Source organism: Pavona decussata, unplaced genomic scaffold, assembly GCF_977016875.1.
Source record: "Pavona decussata unplaced genomic scaffold, jaPavDecu1.1 SCAFFOLD_114, whole genome shotgun sequence".
NCBI classification, from domain to species: domain Eukaryota; kingdom Metazoa; phylum Cnidaria; class Anthozoa; order Scleractinia; family Agariciidae; genus Pavona; species Pavona decussata.
Genome location: NW_028145528.1, coordinates 3,514,836 through 3,537,278, shown reverse-complemented (window position 1 = coordinate 3,537,278; position 22,443 = coordinate 3,514,836). Strand labels below are relative to the sequence as shown.

The 22,443-nt window shown below is 38.5% G+C and overlaps 4 protein-coding genes across 5 annotated transcripts in view; 3 read left to right on the top strand and 1 right to left on the bottom strand.

Moving 5' to 3' along the window:
* The window catches only part of LOC146470271 (uncharacterized), a 24,674-nt gene extending 6,179 nt beyond the window's left edge, over positions 1–18,495 (top strand). Inside the window, exons 4-6 of one of the 2 annotated variants that reach the window (XM_085122401.1) lie at positions 12,956–13,153; positions 17,868–18,131; positions 18,358–18,495. In XM_085122401.1, the coding sequence (XP_084978527.1) occupies positions 12,956–13,153; positions 17,868–18,131; positions 18,358–18,416 (521 nt within the window). In that variant the 3' untranslated portion in view covers positions 18,417–18,495. The remainder of the gene's footprint in view (positions 1–12,955; positions 13,154–17,867; positions 18,132–18,357) is intronic. The other variant, XM_085122403.1, reaches the window with a different exon arrangement.
* On the top strand, positions 4,150–6,059 carry LOC146470273 (uncharacterized). Its single transcript, XM_085122350.1, has one exon. The coding sequence runs from the start codon at positions 4,155–4,157 to the stop codon at positions 5,691–5,693; it is 1,539 nt and encodes a 512-aa protein (XP_084978476.1). The 5' UTR covers positions 4,150–4,154; the 3' UTR covers positions 5,694–6,059.
* LOC146470272 (uncharacterized) lies at positions 6,096–10,131 on the bottom strand. Its single transcript, XM_085122349.1, has 3 exons — positions 8,175–10,131; positions 7,529–7,627; positions 6,096–7,080 (listed from the first exon to the last, which is right to left on the bottom strand). The coding sequence occupies exons 1-3, from the start codon at positions 9,735–9,737 to the stop codon at positions 6,580–6,582; spliced, it is 2,163 nt and encodes a 720-aa protein (XP_084978475.1). The 5' UTR covers positions 9,738–10,131; the 3' UTR covers positions 6,096–6,579.
* On the top strand, positions 18,474–22,443 carry LOC146470270 (uncharacterized). Its single transcript, XM_085121923.1, has 2 exons — positions 18,474–19,062; positions 22,082–22,443. Exons 1-2 carry the CDS (start codon positions 18,546–18,548, stop codon positions 22,441–22,443), a joined length of 879 nt encoding a protein of 292 aa, XP_084978049.1. The 5' UTR covers positions 18,474–18,545.

Here is a 22,443-nt window from a genome sequence, read left to right as displayed (position 1 = left end):
GAAAGCCTGAAAATGTCAAATTCCCGTGGGGTTGCCCGCCCCCCCCCCCCCCCCCCCCCACCATCCTGGGGCAAAACATTGATAGGTGCATAAATCTTACACAAACGAATGCCTTATAGGACTATACTTCCCTCGAGGTCTACTTCTAGTTTGCCCGTGAGTTCGCGAATGATATTTTCCCCATTTTCACTCTTCGACAAACAACAACGCGAGCGGAATTCGTCGCGTACGGCAGTGCGATAATTATCTGAAATGTTTGCGACACTTTTCAAACAAAACGAAGATCTTTTCAAGTCTTTTGTTTTAAAACAAGCAAAAGAAAAATTTGTCTAATGGGTTCACAGATTCAGTCCATTTGACGTTTGTATTTTGTTCGCGTTTCGAAGCTAAAAACACACCGTGAAATCAACAAGTGGTCGAAAGACTCGCATAATATCTTCGCTAATTTGCACCGTTTCGCGTATAATTTTTGGGAACACATGATTTCAAATAAAGAAAAAAAAAAGGAAAACGAAAAGTAGGTCGCTTTAACCTGATACTATTTCTGCTTTTCAGGATTTCTACGGAATTTAAACTTAGAAATTTATCACCAACTGGGAAAGAGAAAGCCCGACGAAAACAATTGAAAACGCTATCTCAAAATTCGCGAACGACATTTTCACTCACCAGCGGTACATGACAAATCAAAACAATAAACCGGTCGTTAAAACTACTCATAAACTGAAGGCTGAGCTTAGATTCTGAATTAACTAATACATTTAATATAGAATACAATCTGTGCAGACTACGATTAACAACTGTATCTGGGTCGAAGCGTTTCTAATTATGTATGCAAAGTCGACTACTTTAACAAAACAGAATTCTGTATCAGTTACAGGTCTGATGCGAATCGAAGCGCCGCCAAAGCACGACCAGAAAACTTCGAAAGCGAGATGTTTTCCTGCGACGGGAATCCAGCGAAATACAATGGTTCGCTAATTCGTCGAATCCGAAGCAGGATTTATGGATGTGATCTCTGCAAGAACACCTTCGATTCGTACGCAAATCTTCAGAAATCTTACAATGTAGATCCGTTCAGTCAAAGCAATCGCGAAGCCACTCGTTGACGCGGCTTGGCCGCGACTTTCGCGGTTAACGCCCCGTTTAGGCCGCAGCTGCACCACTCGTTAAGCAATAAGCTTACTGTTAAGAGAGGGTTTTGCCAATCAACCGAAATTTCCCGGAAAGCCGCCTACAACACTAAGTTTTATTAAAAAGGCTTTGTTAAATATTTCTTTCATGCCAGAAATGCAATTTTTACAAGCAGTCATTCATAAACTTGACGACCAATTCTGTAAGTTTAAGTATTTTGCGCGGGAAAAAAACAGTGAATCAGAAATCAAATAATCGATTGACAAGGCTGTGTAGGATACAGTAGAGATATTATACTATTTAATACGTTGTTTTATCCCTTGGAATTTTAGATAATACATTTACTGAATTTTACATTCCGGTGTTTACTCGTTCACTGATAGAAGCCGACGCAAGTACGGAAGGACAGGCCTCAGCGTTGTTGTGATACACAATCCATTCTTTAAGTCTTTACCTTTAAATTTGGTTTTTCCACAGCTACCATTGATTTAAAGAGCTGGCGATGATTAAATGTTTAAAATTCGTCGTTCAGTCACTCAGCTTCGGCCGCTGTGAGGTAAAATAATCGCACGCAAAATTTAAGTTTGCGAAGTTTACATATGCATTTCTTGCCAAGTTCAGGATCAACCGCTGCGAACATAACTTGATAAGTGTAATCCACCTTTGATAATTAGCAATGCAAAATCTGTTCCTCTTGTAATTCAGCAGGTATTTAGATCGGCACACAGATATTTCTCGAAGAGAAAGTCAGCGTCTCCGAACATAGCTTACCATGATGTAAAGTCAGTAAATAAAAGCATTCAATTTCCATGTGTTCTCACGGAAACTACAGCGATGACCAATTCTGTAAATGTTCCTGGATCGTACTGTTTTTTTTAGATCACACTAGCGCTTCTTTTACGGCGAAAGAAATACTCTGACTCGAAGCTCGACTGTGATCAGTACAAAGAATTTCTTCAACGGTCATTGAGCTTTGTGAGAACGCGCCAGCTAATGGCGCGTTCCATTTGACCAATTACAGAAGTAGCTGTCAAAATCCAAGTTTTCTCTTTGCCGTACACACGACTTGGGAACCTGTTTAAAGGGCTATATGATTGAAAAATGATTGCCGAGGAATGATATCCTTAAACGATTGGACCGCACAGAACGGTCATATTCATATGTAAGGATGAACGTAATCCTCACAACTGAAAAACAAGAATAAAAAGGAATTAATATGTAAATTATGGAATTTCTTGCACTACATCCAAAGAACCCTCCTGAGAGAAGAAATTGCAGTAACAACTAATTTGTGTGGTATGCGTATTCACAAAACCGGGGTACACCTTAAGACAAGATCACAGTAAGATACATGCAACGCTTTGGACTTAACACTTGCACGCACTCAAGATTATTAATCTGAGTTCGTTTCATCGGCGGATAGTTGACCATACAGTCATTTCAACTAACGTTGTCGGTTTAAAGCATAAAGCTAAAAGACAAGACCGAAAGTTCACGTGGGATTTTTATGAATAAATTCATCAAAATCAGTCATGCTTGGAGAAAACAATAGGTTGTAATTAGCAGTACAATGACCTGCACGTGCAGGGATGATTTTGATGAAATTATTCATAAAAAATAATCCCACAAAACATTGCGGTCTTGTCTTTTAGCTTGATTTTAATCCGACAGCGTTAATTGAAATAGCTGTATACATGCAAGGCTTCGTACTAAACACGAGCGCACTCAAGATAATTAACCTGAGTTCATTTCACCGGCGGATAGTTGACCACATACATGCAAGGCTTAGCACTAAACTTAAGATTATTAATCTGAGTTCATTTCACCAGCGGATAGTTGACTATATACATGCAAGGCTTTGTACTAAACACGTACGCGCACACAAGATTATTAATCAAAGGTCATTTCACGGGCGGATGGTTTTCACCGTAGGAGTGAAGGCTTTGCACTGAAGATTAATTTCATAAATTGCGGTAATTTAATCGTACCTTGCACAATTTTGATATAACATATACTACACATTCCCATCCCACCACCTTTTTTTACTGGTAAAAACTATATTAAATAATAATTTGAAAGAAACTTGACTGCTTCTAGTATAGATTATGGACCGCTGAACCAGCTCAAGCACCACTTAACCCCCTCCCTATTAAATTCTCGCCTGTCCGTAAACTTTTATAAGCTTTTCGGCATATTTTATTTTTATACGAGGTGAGATGAGTGGCTGCATTTACTGGTGCGATATCACCCCTCCAAAATTACGTTCATCCTCACATATGAATATGACCGTTATGTGCGGTTCAATCGTTTGAAGATATCATTCCTCGGCAATCATTTTTCAATCATATAGCCCTTTAAACAGGTTCCCAAGTCGTGTGTACGGCAAAGAGAAAACTTGAACCGCGCTTCGCTCCCCCTGATCGCAGATTTTTCTCTTTGTCCTGTACCCAACTTGGAAGGGCCCTTAGAAGCCTGTTCACAGGCTAACTTCTTTCGAATTATCTACAGGAGCGCCGGGATTTCTTACCGGTGTTTCAGAGTTTGAGTGGGTTGAACTTATCCTCATAAATGACAACCGGCTATGGTTGGCCAAATGTTGCAAAATTCAACAACTTGCATATTTATATTCAACAACTTTTATTTATGTTCAACAAGATATATTCGTATTCAACGTTTTATATTTATATTCAACAATGCGCATTTTCCTTCAACTTCAACTTAAATTATTTTCGTTCAACAACAATATTTGTTCAACTTCAACTAAAATTATTTTCGTTCAGCAACAATATTTGTTCAACTTCAACTGTCATATTTATTTAACACTCAACAAAAATAACTGTTCAACTTCAATACAGACTTTTTTCATTCAACAAAAATCATGACTGTTTTGTGAGTTAAGTTCCCGGACATTGTAAATCACTTCATTCAACAAAATACCCCGTCCCTCCCCACCCACCAATCCCAAACATGGAACCCATTCCCTTCCCGGCACAAAACCTGATTGATTCCCGCCAAAAATCAAAATGGCTACTAGAACAGTAGACGAACAATCTTTCATGGATTGCTTTGAGGATGTTTTAAGTCTGTTAAACATTTGTGAAGAGGGAGAAAATAGCACTTCCCGATCATTTATTGAGTGGGCTATCAATCGTTTAGACGCAGCAGCAAAATTTGTGGAAAACGTATTACCGGTTGTTAACGAGCACAAAGCAGAGTTGACCGAGGTTGCTAATAATTTGAGAGTACTGTATCATCTTTGGTGTCGAAAATTGACAGAAATGGAGCTAACCAACACTCCAAATTGTACCCACTTAGCAGTTTATCTGCTAAGTCCGCCGGAGCGTACCGTAAACAGAGGACCGGGAAGACCAAAGTACGAGATCGATGAAGAGACTTTGTTACACTTTAGGGCTTTAGGATTCAAGTGGAAAGACATCGCCGGACTTCTTCTAGTTTCGCGATGGACCCTGTGGCGACGGGTACGAGAACTTGGTATTACTGAGGAAACTGGCTTTACAAATATCACAAATACGAATCTTGATGATATTGTGCGTGCTTTCATGAGCGTGCAAGGAGGCCTTGTGGGTTACTCAATGGTTCGTGGCCACTTGAGAAGTATGGGGATCAATGTTCAAAGGGATCGTATTCGGGCCAGCATTTCACGAGTTGATCCGATCAACTGCCGTTTGAGATGGGCAACAGTAATTTCTAGGAGAGCTTATTCAGTGCCTGGTCCTAACAGTTTATGGCATATAGACGGCCATCACAGTTTGATTACATGGGGTTTCGTTATACACGGTTGTATAGATGGCTACTCTCGTTTAATTTGTTTTTTGAAGTGTTCTATAAACAACAGAAAGGAGACTGTTGAAGGCCTTTTTCTGCAGGGTGTCGAAAGGTACTCGTGGCCATCTAGAGTACGGACTGACCATGGAGGTGAAAACGTTTTGGTATGGGAACGCATGATTGCATTTCGAGGCCAAGATCGTGGATCTGCACTTGTTGGAAGCTCTACACGTAATCAGAGAATAGAGCGGTTATGGCGTGATGTGTTTCGATGTTTCGGTAATGTGTTTTACTACACCTTCAAATCCTTGGAGGAATCTGGTTTGCTTGACATCGCCAATCCCCTTCATTTGTTTGTTCTGCATTATGTTTACTTGCCTAGAATTAATGCTGCAATTGCTAGTTTTGTTGAGGCCTGGAACAAGCACCCCATAAGAACTGAAAGAAATTGGAGTCCGGAACAAATCTGGTCTAATGGAATGATAGACAGGATGAACGGAAGACTTGTTGCAGTGGCTGATGTGAGAAGTGATGTTAATGTCAGTGGCGATGACTATGAGTGGTTTGGTTTTGACCCTAACGCACCACCTCCACCAGATGATGGTCTGTCTACTGTTGAAGTCAATGAAGTGGATTTGAATCTACCAGATGACATTATCTCTTGGCTAACAAATGAAATTGATCCACTTGAGAATTCAAGTGCTTTTGCCATAGATATTTTCCAGAGGGCCCTTGAGTTCCTGGAAAACTTGCTTTCCAACCACGCTCCTCAATGAAATACTTACTTATAGAGAACTAAACACTGTATTTTTCCCCTAAAATCAGAAACACAAGTATGTAAATTGATGCTTGGGAGGACAGTGTTATGTGGCATCTTCCACAACAGCCCAATTTCGATATTTTAAAGTTCAGCCTAAAACAAGAGATGTCACTGCGAGGCTCTGGGCCATGGGGAAAAACTCACAAACTCTGTAATTTATTCCTCATGTTGAGGTCTATATTGTTTTAGGTTGCTAAATGCTAATTTGCACTTTGTAGTTGTGGTTTGATACATTGTGGAATGGAACATCGTGCATTGTCAGTGATCCTAAAACTAGTGCTATTGTTAATATTTTGCATAGAGGGGAAACTATTGCTTGTGATAGTCCACCTTTCACAATTAATTGTTAAAGAACAGGTCACTAATGATTAATATTTATTACAATAATACCATTTTACATGTAATGTTCAATAACAAAATAATGTAAGGAATTTTGTTTGGCAAAACATATCATTTCCAAGAATCAGCAGCTAAAGACAATACATACCAATGAGTTTATACTAGAAATGGCAAGGCTTTTTCAATGTTTTAATGCTGGCATAACACAACTAAATTGATCAGTGAATTGAACATCAACACTATTGTACCCAGATCATGGGATCTGATATGGGTCAGTACTTTCAATCCATCAAAACAAAGGCATGAAAACTGTTGCAAGTCATCTTTGACTTTAAAGTGGCAAATCCAATTACTACATCTTTCAAATTCCATAGAAGGTTACCAACAACAACTCAGTAATGACCTCTTTTCGGTAAACCTAACAGTACACAAACAGCAACCTATCCATAAGTCTTGCTTACATAAGAGCCTCTAAATGTATAAATTTAGGGCAGTGTTGTTGTTTACACTGAGGTAAAAGACTTTCCAGATGAAGAAAAGGCTGAATCCAGTGAAAGTTCAAACAGACCATAAGAGGGAAAATGATCAGGTAATAACAATGTAAAGGTACATGTTGATGAAGAGATGTAACTTTCACTATGAAAATTTACATTTATTACAAAATTCTGAACTGAAGGCATTGTCTTGCTTCCAGTACAGTACTGCATAAATTGCATCAACCTGGCACTTGACGACTGGTCAACAAATCTGGTCATCATCATCTTGGTGTCCTGTGCTTGCTTGCTTAATTCATCTGGATATTTGAGACAATCTTTAACTGTGGTGGGTGTCAGCTCAACAGGTTTAAAGGTGAACACATTTTCAAAAAAATGTGGGTGCTTTGACATCTCATCAAGGACACCAAGGGTTGTCAATCCTTTTCTCAACTGATCCAATGCCATTTTTCGCTTTGAAATGACCTCATACATCACTATTGACTGAATTATTTTCCCTTTTGTAGACATCTGAAATAGAATATTGTACAAACTCAAACAATTTGAGCAAACAATGATATATAAGCAGATACTTTACTGGCTTTGAACAAATCAACTTAATACAATTGATAGTAAGTATAATTTGGAATGTGGGAAATAATAGATATCAACTTCTAACTTCTCCACCCACCAAAGGGTGGGAAGGAAGGGTAGAAACTAGAACAATACACAGTACAGGATATATTGAATGAAATAAAAACTGAATAAACTAGAGAATGAAAGTTGCATGCCTGTCACAATAAATCAACATTTGTAGGCAAGTTCAACGTTTAAGTGAGCAAAAAAAAAAAAAAAACAGTAATTGCAGGGGTCTCATTAGAAGGCTGGGCCTGGCTGTCAGCACGGGGGGTACACAATGTCAGCGGTAGCATGCAGGGCAGAACAATATAAATAAAAATATAGTCAAAGCAAATGGTACCTGCAGAACACTTGTCTCTCCACAATGAGCCAACAGATTAATTACTTCATCACTCTTGGCTAGCTCTGCCAGTTCATCATCATCACTGGCATCCATCAGCTTTGTATGAATAAGCAAAAATAGAAATAAATGTTGCAGATATGACTAGAAACCTATATGTACTGGCTGGAGAAGTCTTATTATCTATGAATTGTAGGTGTGGGCAAAAGATAGGCCCTTTTATAAGGCATGGTACACTTTTGATAATCGCTAAAATAAGAGAGCTTAATAGTATGTATTGGAGGGACAGCTGCCCCTTCAATCCATGCTACACTCTCTTATTTTGGTGTATTTTAAAAGTGAACCATGCCTTTGAAATTAAACCAATAATAATCAAATACAGTGAATTTACTACCGGTAATAATTTGGATGCTCTTTCAGATGACGATGTCCATTTTTCAATTCATTCGATTTTAAAAATTTGTACCCAGTCCCCTGCTCGTTTAGAACATGGCTAATTAAGGAGTCTTATCCAATATTAACTTTACCACAAACTATTAGACAATGGATGGTTGTAATGTGGTGTTTGTGAGATGCAGTGTACACTTACTGGATTTACTGTTAAAAGTTAACCTAAAAATAAACTCATAATGTACTGGGCATTTACCTGCATGACTATGTTCCTAGAAAATGGATCTGGAATATCCCAAACATCGCAGTATGCAAATGCACACATAACATCCCCAGTCACAAGGTAATAGAAACATGGCAGAGCCAGACATGGAAAACCTGGGCCTCCTTGCACAAGAGAATGGGCAATCATTTTTCCAACCATTTCAAACATTCCACTCATAACAGCCTGTGGTTGGTAACTTGGCACCTTGTGGGCATTTTCACCTTCAAACAGCACCATTAACTTGCCCTCTACTAAACCTTCAAATAAGTCAGAATAAAACTGCCTCATTACTCTCCCACTGTCTATGGCAGGTTGGCCTTGATAGGTAATTCTCAAAGGGCAGGAAGCATCAAACTGAATTGACTTGTAGTAGACCACTGCATCTTGAACAAGATCACCTTCATCAACTTCTAGTTTCTTTCTTTTTCCTGTCAACTTTTTCCCCAGGATTTCGATGATCTGGACTATTGACTCACACACTGCTGTATTAGAGTCTCCCTGAAGGGAATCCCCCTCAAGAAGAGCATCTGCTGCTGAATCAAGACCACCAAATTCTTGGAGTGCATTGTCAAGTTGTTCATCACTTGCAGATGGCAGCAGCTCTCGCAGTGTTTCCTTATCACTCTGACTGCTTGGACCAGCAATGGAGGCCACCACTAAATCAGCAGAGGTAGATGCCCCATATCCAGATGCACTTACACCCATGCTAGTGAGGCTTGTTTCCGACTGTCCATATTCTGCAATGGATCCATTTCCTGTCGAACTTTCAAATTTCTTGGGCATGGTCAGTGAAAAAGGTGACCTCATCAAGTCATCATCGTCGCCATCTTTAGTTCCTGTGGGTGATGGTTCTTCACATGCGTCGATGACTTCTCTCAAGACATTCAAACGAATGTAAAGCTTTCCCTGACCACATAATTCTTTTACGTGTTTGTAATTCCATTCAAGAGATTTGTTAACGACTGGGGTAGTTACTTTGTTACGCTCACGCTTAACAAAGTCAAAATGTTCTGGTCTTACAAATGGGAAACGCTGCTTCAGTACCTCGGTTATACTCTCTCTGATTTCACTTTCCGACTGGCCTGTCCCCAGCTCAAAATACCCTTTCAGTAGGACCATATCGTCAGTAACTGTGTAGTCGGGAACAAAGCCATTTTCATCCAGATCTTCAGGCTTGTCAAGGAGATGAACGGCTTTGGGGTGGAACTCCTGCTTTGTTTGTTTCTTCTGTTTACCCTTTAGGCGCCATGGATGATTCGTTGTAGCTGCAGGCCTCTTTTTTCCTGTTTGAAAATACTGCGACTGCCCAGTCTGAAAAGAAGACGAAAAAGAAGGACCCGGCTGACCTGGAGTGCCAGTGGCGGGAAAGTCCGGCGCGATGGAATTTGTCATCTCTCGGCTCGCAGATCGAGCTGAACTCGCTATAAGGTCGCGAGTTCTCATCAGTAACAAGGTACTATTTCCCGATCGTTGAAGAGCAATTTCGTTTCGAACGCATTCTCTGACCATCTGTGTCAGTTCTTCCTTAGCATCAAGTTCCGACGTCGACGCCATCTTTATTCAAGGCATAAAGTGATCGGGGGACTGGGTAGTCAAGTTAGCGTATTTAAGCGGGGACGGGGTGGGGAATTTTTGTTAAATAAAGATATTTTGAATGTCCGGGAACTTTCAACAACTTACTTGTATGACAAATATAGAGGGAAGTAGAAACTAGAAGTCTGTATTGAAGTTGAACAGTTATTTTTGTTGAGTGTTAAATAAATATGACAGTTGAAGTTGAACAAATATTGTTGTTGAACGAAAATAATTTTAGTTGAAGTTGAACAAATATTGTTGTTGAACGAAAATAATTTAAGTTGAAGTTGAAGGAAAATGCGCATTGTTGAATATAAATATAAAACGTTGAATACGAATATATCTTGTTGAACATAAATAAAAGTTGTTGAATATAAATATGCAAGTTGTTGAATTTTGCAACATTTGGCCAACCATAACCGGCTCTGTGATTGGATTGGACACATTTTGACAGCTACTTCTGTAATTGGTCAAATGGAACGCGCCATTAGCTGGCGCGTTCTCACAAAGCTCAATGACCGTTGAAGAAATTCTTTGTACTGATCACAGTCGAGCACCGAGTCAGAGTATTTCTTTCGCCGTAAAAGAAGCGCTAGTGTGATCTAAAAAGAAAAACAGTACGATCCAGGAACATTTACAGAATTGGTCATCGCTGTAGTTTCCGTGAGAACACATGAAAATTGAATGCTTTTATTTACTGACTTTACATCATGGTAAGCTATGTTCGGAGACGCTGACTTTCTCTTTGTGCCGATCTAAATACCTGCTGAATTACAAGAGGAACAGATTTTGCATTGCTTATTATCAAAGGTGGATTACACTCATCAAGTTATGTTCGCAGCGGTTGATCCTGAACTTGGCAAGAAATGCATATGTAAACTTCGCAAACTTAAATTTTGCGTGCGATTATTTTACCTCACAGCGGCCGAAGCTGAGTGACTGAACGACGAATTTTAAACATTTAATCATCGCCAGCTCTTTAAATCAATGGTAGCTGTGGAAAAACCAAATTTAAAGGTAAAGACTTAAAGAATGGATTGTGTATCACAACAACGCTGAGGCCTGTCCTTCCGTACTTGCGTCGGCTTCTATCAGTGAACGAGTAAACACCGGAATGTAAAAGGTGAGTTCAAATTCAGTAAATGTATTATCTAAAATTCCAAGGGATAAAACAACGTATTAAATAGTATAATATCTCTACTGTATCCTACACAGCCTTGTCAATCGATTATTTGATTTCTGATTCACTGTTTTTTCCCGCGCAAAATACTTAAACTTACAGAATTGGTCGTCAAGTTTATGAACGACTGCTTGTAAAAATTGCATTTCTGGCTAAATAAAAATAATTTTAGCCATCTGAATATAATCTTGTTGTTTAATACGTTTTTTAGCTAGTTTATAGGGTTATTAAAATTGGCCGTTCGACTGATGGATAAAATAAAAACTTCAAAACACGTCGGAAGCTTACGCATTGGCAGAACTGCGTTTTAAAAAAGTCTCGAACATGGTTTTCCTGAAAGAAATATTTAACAAAGCCTTTTTAATAAAACTTAGTGTTGTAGGCGGCTTTCCGGGAAATTTCGGCTGATTGGCAAAACCCTCTCTTAACAGTAAGCTTATTGCTTAACGAGTGGTGAAGCTGCGGCTTAAATGGGGCGTTAACCGCGAAAGTCGCGGCCAAGCCGCGTCAACGAGTGGCTTCGCGATTGCTTTGACTGAACGGATCTACATTGTAAGATTTCTGAAGATTTGCGTACGAATCGAATGTGTTCTTGCAGAGATCACATCCATAAATCCTGCTTCGGATTCGACGAATTAGCGAACCATTGTATTTCGCTGGATTCCCGTCGCAGGAAAACATCTCGCTTTCGAAGTTTTCTGGTCGTGCTTTGGCGGCGCTTCGATTCGCATCAGACCTGTAGCTGGTACAGAATTCTGTTTTGTTAAAGTAGTCGACTTTGCATACATAATTAGAAACGCTTCGACCCAGATACAGTTGTTAATCGTAGTCCACACAGACTGTATCATGTATTAAATTTATTAGTTAATTCAGAATCTAAGCTCAGCCTTCAGTTTAAGAGTAGTTTTAACGACCGGTTTATTGTTTTGATTTGTCATGTACCGCTGGTGAGTGAAAACGTCGTTCGCGAATTTTGAGATAGCGTTTTCAATTGTTTTCTTCGGGCTTTGTCTTTCCCAGTATGTGATAAATTTCTAAGTTTTAATTCCGTAGAAATCCTCAAAAGCAGAAATAATATCAGGTCAAAGCGACCTACTTTTCGTTTTCCTTTTTTTTTTTTCTTTATTTGAAATCATGTGTTCCCAAAAATTATACGCGAAACGGTGCAAATTAGCGAAAATATTATGCGAGTATACCAGTGAAGCTTTCGACCACTTGTTGATTTCACGGTGTGTTATAAGCTTCGAAACGCGAACAAAATACAAACGTCAAATGGACTGAATCTGTGAACCCATTAGACAAATTTTTCTTTTGCTTGTTTTAAAACAAAAGACTTGAAAAGATCTTCGTTTTGTTTGAAAAGTGTCGCAAACATTTCAGATAATTATCGCACTGCCGTACGCGACGAATTCCGCTCGCGTTGTTGTTTGTCGAAGAGTGAAATGGGGAAAATATCATTCGCGAACTCACGGGCAAACTAGAAGTAGACCTCGAGGGAAGTATAGTCCTATAAGGAATTCGTTTGTGTAAGATTTATTTCAAAGCAAGGACAGGGAAGAGAAGTGGATGACTTCGTAATAATTTTCGAAATGGCGGCCGTCATGTGAATTCGCCCCATGATTGTTGTTTTGACCGAGAAAACACAAATTACGATTAATAACTGCATTTCCTGTCAAACGCGATTAATAATTGCGTACTTTACGATTATTAACTGTATAATGTGTCAAACGTGCTTAATAATCTTGAATGGTACGATTATTACTCGTAACATGCACGATTATTAATCGTAAAAGATGAATTTCCTGATTAATAACTACAAAGTACACTTTTTTAGATTATTAAGGACAAAGTACACATGTCATGAGTAATAACTGTAAAATTTTGTACTCCGGAATTAAAAAAACACTCCGGAAATAGATAGACCCCTGTAAAGGTACTACTTTTTACGGGGCATTATTCAATACAAAATACCACAGATTTAGATTTATAATTTTACTGTTTTACTATTTTCCGTTAGCAAATGATTTGACAGAACAAGAACGACCAGATGATAGACGCCGTAGAACCTCGGATTCATTCCTTCATCTCAGCCCAAAGGAGGACGAGGTGACATTAATGAAACTAAACCAAGCTGAAAACAAATGGAATTTCAAGGTGCAATTACTTGAAAAGGAAATCGAGGAACTGAAACTCGCGGCTGTCAAGGAAAAGGAAGGTAGGAATGATATAAACACCAGTTGTTTTGAAATTCCAGAGTGAGTTACATAAAATGAACATAAGTTGTTTTTTTCCGGTTGATGCATTTGACTTCATTTAAGATGATTGGAATGAGTCACGTCGTTCTTTAAGTAGTCTCAATTTCTTTCTACCAGGGATTTCATAATGGATTGTCCCCACCCTACGATTTATTCGTTTTTACTTATTTATTTATTTATTTATTTATTTATTTAACAGCCACTTAATTATAATTTCTTTAATTAATTTGATAGACTTTTTCAAGGGAGATCGTTTTTTTGTCAGATTCTAAACTAGCATCAGAAAACATACAACGTTTTGCTGTGCCACTGCTGGTTTTTCCACCTTCTTTTCTTGTACAAACTAGTGTTGGTACCAAGAAGTATCTTATTTTCTTGAGGCCAATTCTCATTTAGACTCTTGTGTAATCGTTTTTAATCTTATTTTCATGACATAGTTTGGTGAACTTGTCGGATTTGCATTTTCACCTGTGAATGTCCCACAAGAAAGTAGCCTCAACCTTGTTGTTGTGTTCTTGGAAGACTTCTTGGATAACTTGGTTCTGAGCTACATCTGTGTTGCCAAGATAGTTTCCTTATCGATAAGAATTAAGCTATCAAAAGCTGTTTATGATCAGTTTACAAATCACAGAACTTAAGGTTACTGTATATACATTCTATGGTGTCCTCCGGAAATCCCTTTCGCCGACGCGCGCTGTCTAATAAAGGAAATCACCGGCAAAGCTAATTTCGAACCAGTGTTGTTATGTAGGAACGTACACACGTTCAAACGAAAAACTGAAAGTATTTGCCAAAGCGAACTTTATCACCGGCTTCCAAACAAACTGGACTTTAGCAATCACGAGATAATAAGCAAACAAAGTTTGTGAGGAGTTTTCGATATTTCCATTGTTTCTTGAGAAAATTAATTGTAGTCGGACAATTTGGTTTTTTTTATATGAATGTCACGCGCTGCCGGGGACGCCATAGAAAGGATGTTGGGGATTTCGTAAAATCTTCACACGCTCTGGTGCATTTATGTTGGACGAACATAAGGGCCGAATTTCGTTCAAACACGATACTCTATAAATTCGTTTGAATGGAGGGTATGCGCGAAAAAATAAAGATCGAGTTTTGGGTACCGAAAGATTTCTATCAACATGGCTTTGGCGCAAACCAATGGAACACAACGTAGGACTCTCCTAAAGAGTGTTGTGACCAAGTAGTCCATAAAATTCGCGTTAAAGGTCATTGGTCGTTCAGTTCCAGAAAAGTAATTATATACTCGGGAAAACCGAAGTATCGAGCGGAAAATAGTTCGACGGAAGCTAATCACCGCAAAAGGAAACGGAAGCAGAATGCAACAGAACAACAAAGGATGAAACGAATCTGGATATGATCGAAAGCGAAAGCTGCTTGCTGCTTTAAATGTGTGGTTCTAACAATTACCGCTATTTACCAAAAGTATCTACTTGTAGTGAGCGAGTTTTGAGAGTACTGGAAACGACTTTGCTAGATATCCCAGTAGATGTACACGGTTGTGCTACATCAACCACTGCGACTGTTTGGTGGAACCAAGAACCCTTGTTAATGGTAGCAAGCACGCGCTAAATTTCTTCGTCAAACGGGTTTTTAAATCTGTATTTGTTTGTCTTTTTTCGCCTGGGCTGTCGCTTAGGTGTTATCCAAGGTGACTTTTCTCTAACTTGCGTTTCATGGCATACAAGACTGCCTTCTCGCAGTGAGATGAATTCTTAGCGACGTCAACCTGGTTCGAATGCGATGTTATTAGACCACGCAAATTTAATTACAGCAGTTAGACAACGCGGATGAATTTGTCGGCGAAAAGATGTGAAAAGGCTGCTGGACACCAAATTGGAATTATTGGATATATGTTACCTTTATGATTTATTAACTGGGTTATTAAAACGTTCTTCAAAAACTCATTAATAATTCAGAAGCCCATTGAACTATCAAATGGTTGATAAAACATCACGTGCAGTGGTTTTAAAACCCGATAAAACTTCCTCCTTATTAATATGCGGTGTTTAATGTTTTTCTCGTTTCTGCTAAGTTCCAACGTTCACAAAAGTATCACTGTTATGAACTCTCTTGACACAGGCTTTTCCAGGAATGTTTCTGAAGCCGTTCAAAATACTCGCAGCACGTGTTTTATCGGGTAAAACCACTCGGCTGCGCCTTGTGGTTTTAAATCCCGATAAAACACTCCTGCTCGTGTTTTAAACATCACTTAATATCTTGTGTTAGCTTAATGATTTTGGAAATTTCTTCCAGCAATTTTGACATTAATAACTAACCAAAGAGCGAAAATTATTGAACAATCTGACATGCGTTCGTACACAGTAACGTTAACTACTGTGAAAAAGTGAATGAAAAGACGAAAGAAGGAACGAGTGAATATACTAACAGACAAATTATGCAAAACATCTTTCGTAAGCGGCGTGCCAGTAGAGTCTCAATCGAGCCTGCACAGGTTCCTTAATCGGGGAGGGAGGTCTGTGCTCGCCATCATAACTGTTACAATTTTGCTAATGAATAAAAGGTTAAAATATATGAAGTGCATATATTTGAACTGCGGATAAAAGCCAAAATTAAAAAAAAAAGCTCCCAGTTGGTTTGATTGCTCAGTTGGTAGAGCACCGCCCCAGTATCGTCGAGGTCATGAGTTCGAATCCCGTTCAAACCTTAAGTTTTGATGAAACATTCTTTTGTTGAAGCTGCCTAAGATGTGTTGACAATTGCGATGGTTTTTCATTTATGAATTTTCCTGTTGTTATACGCGTGCGCGAAATGAATCTTATTGGAAAGTATATTAATGGCAAGACTATCGCGACGAACAGGAGGCAATCGACAGAAGTTTAATTAAGGAACAAAAGATAAAGCACATTGATCGAAACAAAGGTAAAAAACTAAATAGTTTGACAGCGGTTTCGGTCGAAAATCTTCGATCTTCATCAGAAACATTTTTAAAATTATGTTGGGGAAAAATATATGGCCCTAAAACATATCATTGCCTGCATTCGTTACTAGACGGAGTACATGCATGGCACTCCACAGGCAACGAATGCAGATCAAAGGCTCCTGTGAGCCAACTCGTGAATGCAGATGACACATAGTAATTGAAATTTAGACGACTACGGAAACTTCCTCGAAAGCTAAAAGAAATTATATCTTTGCCCGATTATGTAACGAAAAATGACCATTCTTGTACTATAAAAATGATTGTCAAATTATTCTGTACAGATTGAATAAGCCGATTATTCTGATGCGTCAATTAAAAAAAATCACGTGTTTTTTATTCAAAGTTCATAGAAGCACGCCATGTGCAGCTACGTCATGCAAATTCGTGTCCCCGATAGTCCGGGACTACTGGATTTCGCGATCGGGCCAGTGGATTCTAACCATCACTTGCCCGATGGGCAAGTGAAGTTTTTTTGGGAATTAAAATTACAAAATTACTGTAGGGCAAGCCGATGTCACAAAGGGAAATCTGTTCAACAAAGTATCGCATTACATTTCATGCCCGACATTTTTCCTTTGGAGTTCAGTCCACGCAATCCTCAAGTAAAAATAATGAACTATGACAAGCTCTTGCTAAATAAGAATTATTTATCGACCGCGTCCTTTTGCTTTCCCATAAATTACCAGTTGTAAATTTCGAAAATGAAACATTTTTCCCTTTGAAACCTCTATGAAAGCTGACAAGATCTTAAAGTATTCATTTCACCATAAATTTGCATAATTTTGTTTACGACGTCAATGATGCGTGACATGGCACGTTCCGCTTTCGCGTGAAAACTGACAAATTAAATTATTTTTAATTAAATTATTTCTAAATTAAATTATTTTTAATTCTTAAAAGAAACCCCACTTTGTAGAAAAAAACGAAAAAATCCTATAACTTTGCTCAGATTCAACGAAAAATCTCCATTCTTACACTAAAATGGATGGTTGTCAAATTATTCTCTACAGAATGAATGAGAGAATTCTGACGCGTCGTGAAAAAAATTTCACGTTTTTTTTTTTCACTAATTGAGTTTACGACCCCGGACTTTCTGAAAAACTGAAAAAACTTGTAACTTTGCTCAGATTGAACGAAACATCTCCATTCTTGCACTAAATGATCGTCAAATTATTCTCTACATATTGAATAAGAATTTCCTGATGCGCCTTGAACAATAAATGTTCGCGTGTTTTTTCCACTAATTGAATTTAAAACTCATTCACTGCGCACGCCCGAAAGTTAACAACAAAACCGACCGACCGACCAACCAACCAACCAACCAACCGTCAACAGTCAGCTATCGCTATAACTCGTTCATTGCGCTACGCGCATTCACGAGTTAAAAATGATCACTGGTAATAACTTCACTTGAACTCTAACGCGAGGCAAGTATAAGATGGAAGCGGTACGAAAATCTGCGTACATCCCAGTGGTTGTTGACGCAAAGGGCTGCAGTTTTTGTTTGTTTGTTTGTTTGTTTATTTTACTTCTTTTCAATCACGATGCTTATTATCACCTCCAACTGTACCCCAACAGCCCCTCTCTCCTCCTACGTTAATATGGCTAATAATCATTAATAATCCGTTTAATATTTACTGTAGAGTAGACTTTCAGTTTACTATTAACTTAATTCACATATTTCCCTACTCACAAATTTATGTTTTCTTCAGCTTGGCAAATTGAACAACACTTGGAAAGGCCTACAAGCAGTCGCCGAAGTAACTCCGATTCCGAACTCTATCACAAAGGGATAGAGGAAGAAGTCAGAGGAGGGGAAAAGAAAGAAGAACGATTTCTTGCAGACGAGAAATATGCATTCGTTCAAAGATATCTGGAGAATCTCCAAGAGAGGCAGAGTCTCATAACAGAGACGAGTGACAGCGGGATAAAAACACACGGAGCAACCTCTGAACTTGGAATGGAAGACATCTCTGGTAATTATCTTTTACTCTCTGGGCTTACTGGTATGACACTGAACAAAGTATGTTTTTTAGATGCAAGTTCAAAAAAGTTTCCGTTTTAAATTTTAGGCAAAACTCACGATTAAAGCTACCAAATAGCAAAACAATTGAAACATGACATGTTACTAATTATTTTAAAAAGCTCTGAGTTCGTTTTTTATTGTTTGTGATCTTTCTATTATGGTTCTTCTCTCCTTAGATAGCGTCCATAAACTTTGCTATAATGATCTCACTGAAGAAGTCACCAGCGAACTATGAAGAAGAATTGAAGCCGACAGTGATTCTGCGAGACTTATTCTTCAATCATTTGGGATCAGTAGTGAGATTACGTTACTTCACGATGTTCCTAATGTTCGGAAGGTTTTCCCAAACACTCCTGTGAAACTAATGAAAGACGTGTTTGAGGCTTTACAGCTGTATGACCTCGTAGAACTGCTTGAGAAACCAGCCTATCCGCCTATATCACTGCGGCTCGCTCTTTCCTTGGAAGAGATTCGGAAATTGAGGAATACAGCCGGTCGTCCGATAAGTTATCATAGCCGAGCCGCAGTTTTAATTTTTGCAGAAGATACACAGAATTCTTCTGTAAAAGGAATAGAAACAATTTTTAGACATCTGAACTTGAATAACAAAGTGACCGTTATTCAGTGCAGAGCTTTGTGGAGAACCACATCGCAAGAGAGGAGGTACCAGTTACTGTTGGAAAAGACCCGAGCTGAGATTAGACGCTTAAAGGAACAGCTGAAAACTGAAACGAAACATAAGGCTATCATAGCACTTAAGAGTGAATTACAATCAAAGATGGAGACTTTGGAGCGGGCAAAGAAGGCGTTAGAAGACCTGGAGGATGAGAATGAGCTCAAAGCTGCATTAATGGTGATAGACGAATGGATTCAACGTCAAGGTTGGTGTAAATTAAGTAACACATTTGTCTGAAAAACAACTGCTCGATATATTGTTAAATACGTTTCTTTCAAATTTGTGTAAGCGCGTTGGTGTTGTGGTCAGTGCGGTCGACTTTCGCTCCGACTTTCAACAGGAAATCCAAGTTTCTGCAGAACTCTTTTGATCGTTTAAAAAAGATATACACTCGATTGCAAAAACGTTGACACCAAAAAATCATAAACCGTGAACGATGAGACCCAACGGATTTGTGAGTAGTGTTTAAGCAATAACCTCATTTCCATAATCAATAGTTTGCCATTCTCATTCTTTGCAATAAAAAATACAGTGCTGACCTAATTCTTCCGAATAATTTTTTACCAAATATTGCTTAAGTTCATTGCCTTTTTTGAAGTTAGGCAAATAGCGAATTGTATATCACTCAAATTGGCCCTTGTTGGCCATCTTGCTTTGGCATTTTCCATCATTCACCACGTGCAACTAATTTTGGTCATCAACCGTCGCACGAGAATAGAATATTATGCAAATAAATTTAGTATACTATACTTATACCCATAAAGCCATTGGGTCTCATCGTTCACGGTTTATGCTTTTTAGGTGTCAACGTTTTTGGAATCGAGTGTACACATTAGGATTAAGGTATGGTGTTAAGATAACGCGCGTGCGTGGGATGGGAAACCTTTCTGATTTCATTGGATTCAATCGTATGATCGGAGGGTCATTGGTTCCAAAAGCATGTCTTGCTGGGCTGGTTTCTGTGTCGTGTTTTCATTTCTATAGACAAGTCACACTGGAATAAAAGTGAATACCCTCAACAAATCGCGGTGCCGCGAAGCCTGTGTCAATCCTTGGACCAACACGCCGTTTTTACGCGACTCAGTCGCAGTTCGTATGGTTTCTCGGAAACTCATGTCTGTCTTCCTACGTACGGCTTGCTTAAAGAGAAAAAAGATGGTGTTTCAGAACTGCCCTCTATTAATATGGACTATCGTCGTTTGGACGAGAAAAAAAATGAAATCCCTCAAACAATGGTCTATATAACTGATTCACGTAAATATAACTTTCAGCTCAGGTCGATTCGTATTTTAGCTGTAGTGCGACCATCTTGGTTTTGCCGCTCTGAAAGGGCTTTCAGCGGCCAGTTTAGGCCACACTTTCAACAATTTGCCTTACAAAGAAAACATTACAAATCCGAACAATAACTATTATTCGAGACAAGCAAATGTTTGTTGTTAGGTTGAGAAGCTTTTTTGGGAATTTGATCAAAATCTGTTTTTTTTTTTTTTACAAAATTTTTAATTTCTTCCCTATTGAACTACTCTTCAAGTGCCGCTAAACAGCATCGATCAATCGGTGTTTTTCTTGTTATTTTCATGTTGTTATGCTAATTACAAAGGCGGTGTTTGTTGACAAAAGTACAGTTAAAAATTCTTTTTCAATAATTTTGTCCTTTTAACTGCCCAAAAATCTTATTGCATATTCTTACAGAGGAGACGTTGCTCTTTAACCGGGATGCAGTTTTAGGATACCACCTAATGTATCTTTAGCGATATTTTCCTTTAAACTCAGCCATTTTTGTGGCACTTGAAGAGTAGTTCAATGGGGAAGAAATTAAAAATTTTGTAAAAAACTCAGATTTCGATCAAATTCCCGAAAAAGGTTTTTGACCTAACAACAAACATTTGCTTGTCTCGAATAATGAGTTTTTGTTCGGATTTGTAACGTTTTCTTTGTAAGGCAAATGGTTAAAAGTACGCCTTAAAATGGCCGCTGAAAGCCCTCTCGGAGCGGTTAAAAAAAAGATGGTCGCACTACAGCTAAAAAACGAATCGAACTGACCTAGAAGTTATATTTATGTAAATCACTTGTATAGAATTCTTCTGAGAAAGTTTAAGGGATTTCATTTTTTGTCGTCCAAACGACGTTAATCGATATTTATAGAGGGCGTTTCTTAAAAGTTGTCTTAATACACTAAAAGAGGAATTCCGTAGCATTTAGCCCGCGCGTCTAAGTTAGTTTTAAAATACTATTTGATTGCTTTAGTCTCGTTTCGCTTCCGTAGCTGGCAGGTTGTTCGTGCAGGGCATTTATTCCTTTTGTAGCTTCATCGCCTACAGTTTGTGTCCCCATAAGCAATTACTCCAATTTTGCATTGCGTTTTTCTTTTCTTTTGTTTACTGTTTAATTTAAAAAAAGCTCTTTCTCTAGCATCGTATTTAATATTGTAGCCAAGCTACCTCGTTACCCGTAGCCTTTTACCCCCAAATTTCCTTGACCTTAAATTGTCAGAATAAGAGAAAGCTCGCCTTACGATTTCCTAGAAAGACAAACTCTTTCTTTCCTCCCAGCATATTAAACGGGAAGTATCATGGTTTTTTTTTTTTATATCTTTTGTTAAAAATGATATAATAAAACATTCAATCAGGTGGTAGTGCTAAAATAATTCTAGAATGACGAGATGAATGAAATCAACTCAATTCTTGAAAGGAACAACTAGTGATCTGTTCTAGCGCATTTTGGAAACAAACAAAAAAGGAGAACTTGAGAAACATTAGCCTAACATTTTTCAAGTTTCAATCCATATCGGCCCACTCCGTCTGTGGCCAGGTTTTATTGTACTTGGGTCATAATTTATAACAAACGTAACAATTGTTCCGTTGTTTCTGCTGACAGACAAACATTTTTGTGTGAAATGTGTAAATTGTGTAAATTCTTCGTTAAGTCAGTGAAAAGTAAGGGAAGTGTATTTTGTTTAGCCACTTGGTTTGCAAAAGAGTTTCTCTTGGGCAACGTTAATGTCGTTTAAAAAATATTTAAAACGAATTCCCTTTTTGCGACTTTGTCTCCAGCTTTATTTCCAAAGTATTTGCCTTGGGTGGTCAGTGGAAAGTCAAAGAAAAGTCAGGGATTTTTTTTCCTCCTGAAAAATGGTAATCCTTTTAAAGAAATGTTTCTACTGTAATATTTTTCCCAGCGAAAGTTTCAGTTAATTTTTTTCTTAAATCCATTGTTTTTTTCAGGTGAATTTTCGTTCTTTGCTGTGTTCGACGTTTCAGAGTTTATGTCCTTTTCCGACGTCATTACGAAGCTGGGGTCCCGGATTCCAAACAAAACAAAGTTCGTAGTTTCGGTTGGCCACTCAATAGCGAGGAAGATTTCGGATACACTTCAGGTGTCTGATGTGTTATTAACTTTTCCTATGTTGTTGGAGATCCTAAACAAGCGGTGGCAAACCCTGGACCTGGTGTCAATGGTACATGAGCTAAACAGATCTCTCTTGGCCAGGTTTGAAAGCTTATCTCTTTCCTTGGCTCCGTCAATTCAAGACACTCTGTCGTCTCTCCCAAGATTCAAAAGAGCAGAGGACTTGAAAGACAGATGA

What these genes read in the sequence shown, in the direction of transcription:
- LOC146470273 (XM_085122350.1), top strand. Translation starts at nt 4,155, where the DNA reads ATGGCTACTAGAACAGTAGACGAACAATCTTTCATGGATTGCTTTGAG.
- LOC146470272 (XM_085122349.1), bottom strand. Translation starts at nt 9,737, where the DNA reads ATGGCGTCGACGTCGGAACTTGATGCTAAGGAAGAACTGACACAGATG. An exon ending in CTAGGAACATAGTCATGCAG is followed by an intron (nt 7,628 to 8,174) that starts GTAAATGCCCAG and finishes ATTCATACAAAG; the next exon opens with CTGATGGATGCCAGTGATGA. An exon ending in GAGAGACAAGTGTTCTGCAG is followed by an intron (nt 7,081 to 7,528) that starts GTACCATTTGCT and finishes ATTCTATTTCAG; the next exon opens with ATGTCTACAAAAGGGAAAAT.
- LOC146470270 (XM_085121923.1), top strand. Translation starts at nt 18,546, where the DNA reads ATGAAAGACGTGTTTGAGGCTTTACAGCTGTATGACCTCGTAGAACTG. An exon ending in CGAATGGATTCAACGTCAAG is followed by an intron (nt 19,063 to 22,081) that starts GTTGGTGTAAAT and finishes TGTTTTTTTCAG; the next exon opens with GTGAATTTTCGTTCTTTGCT.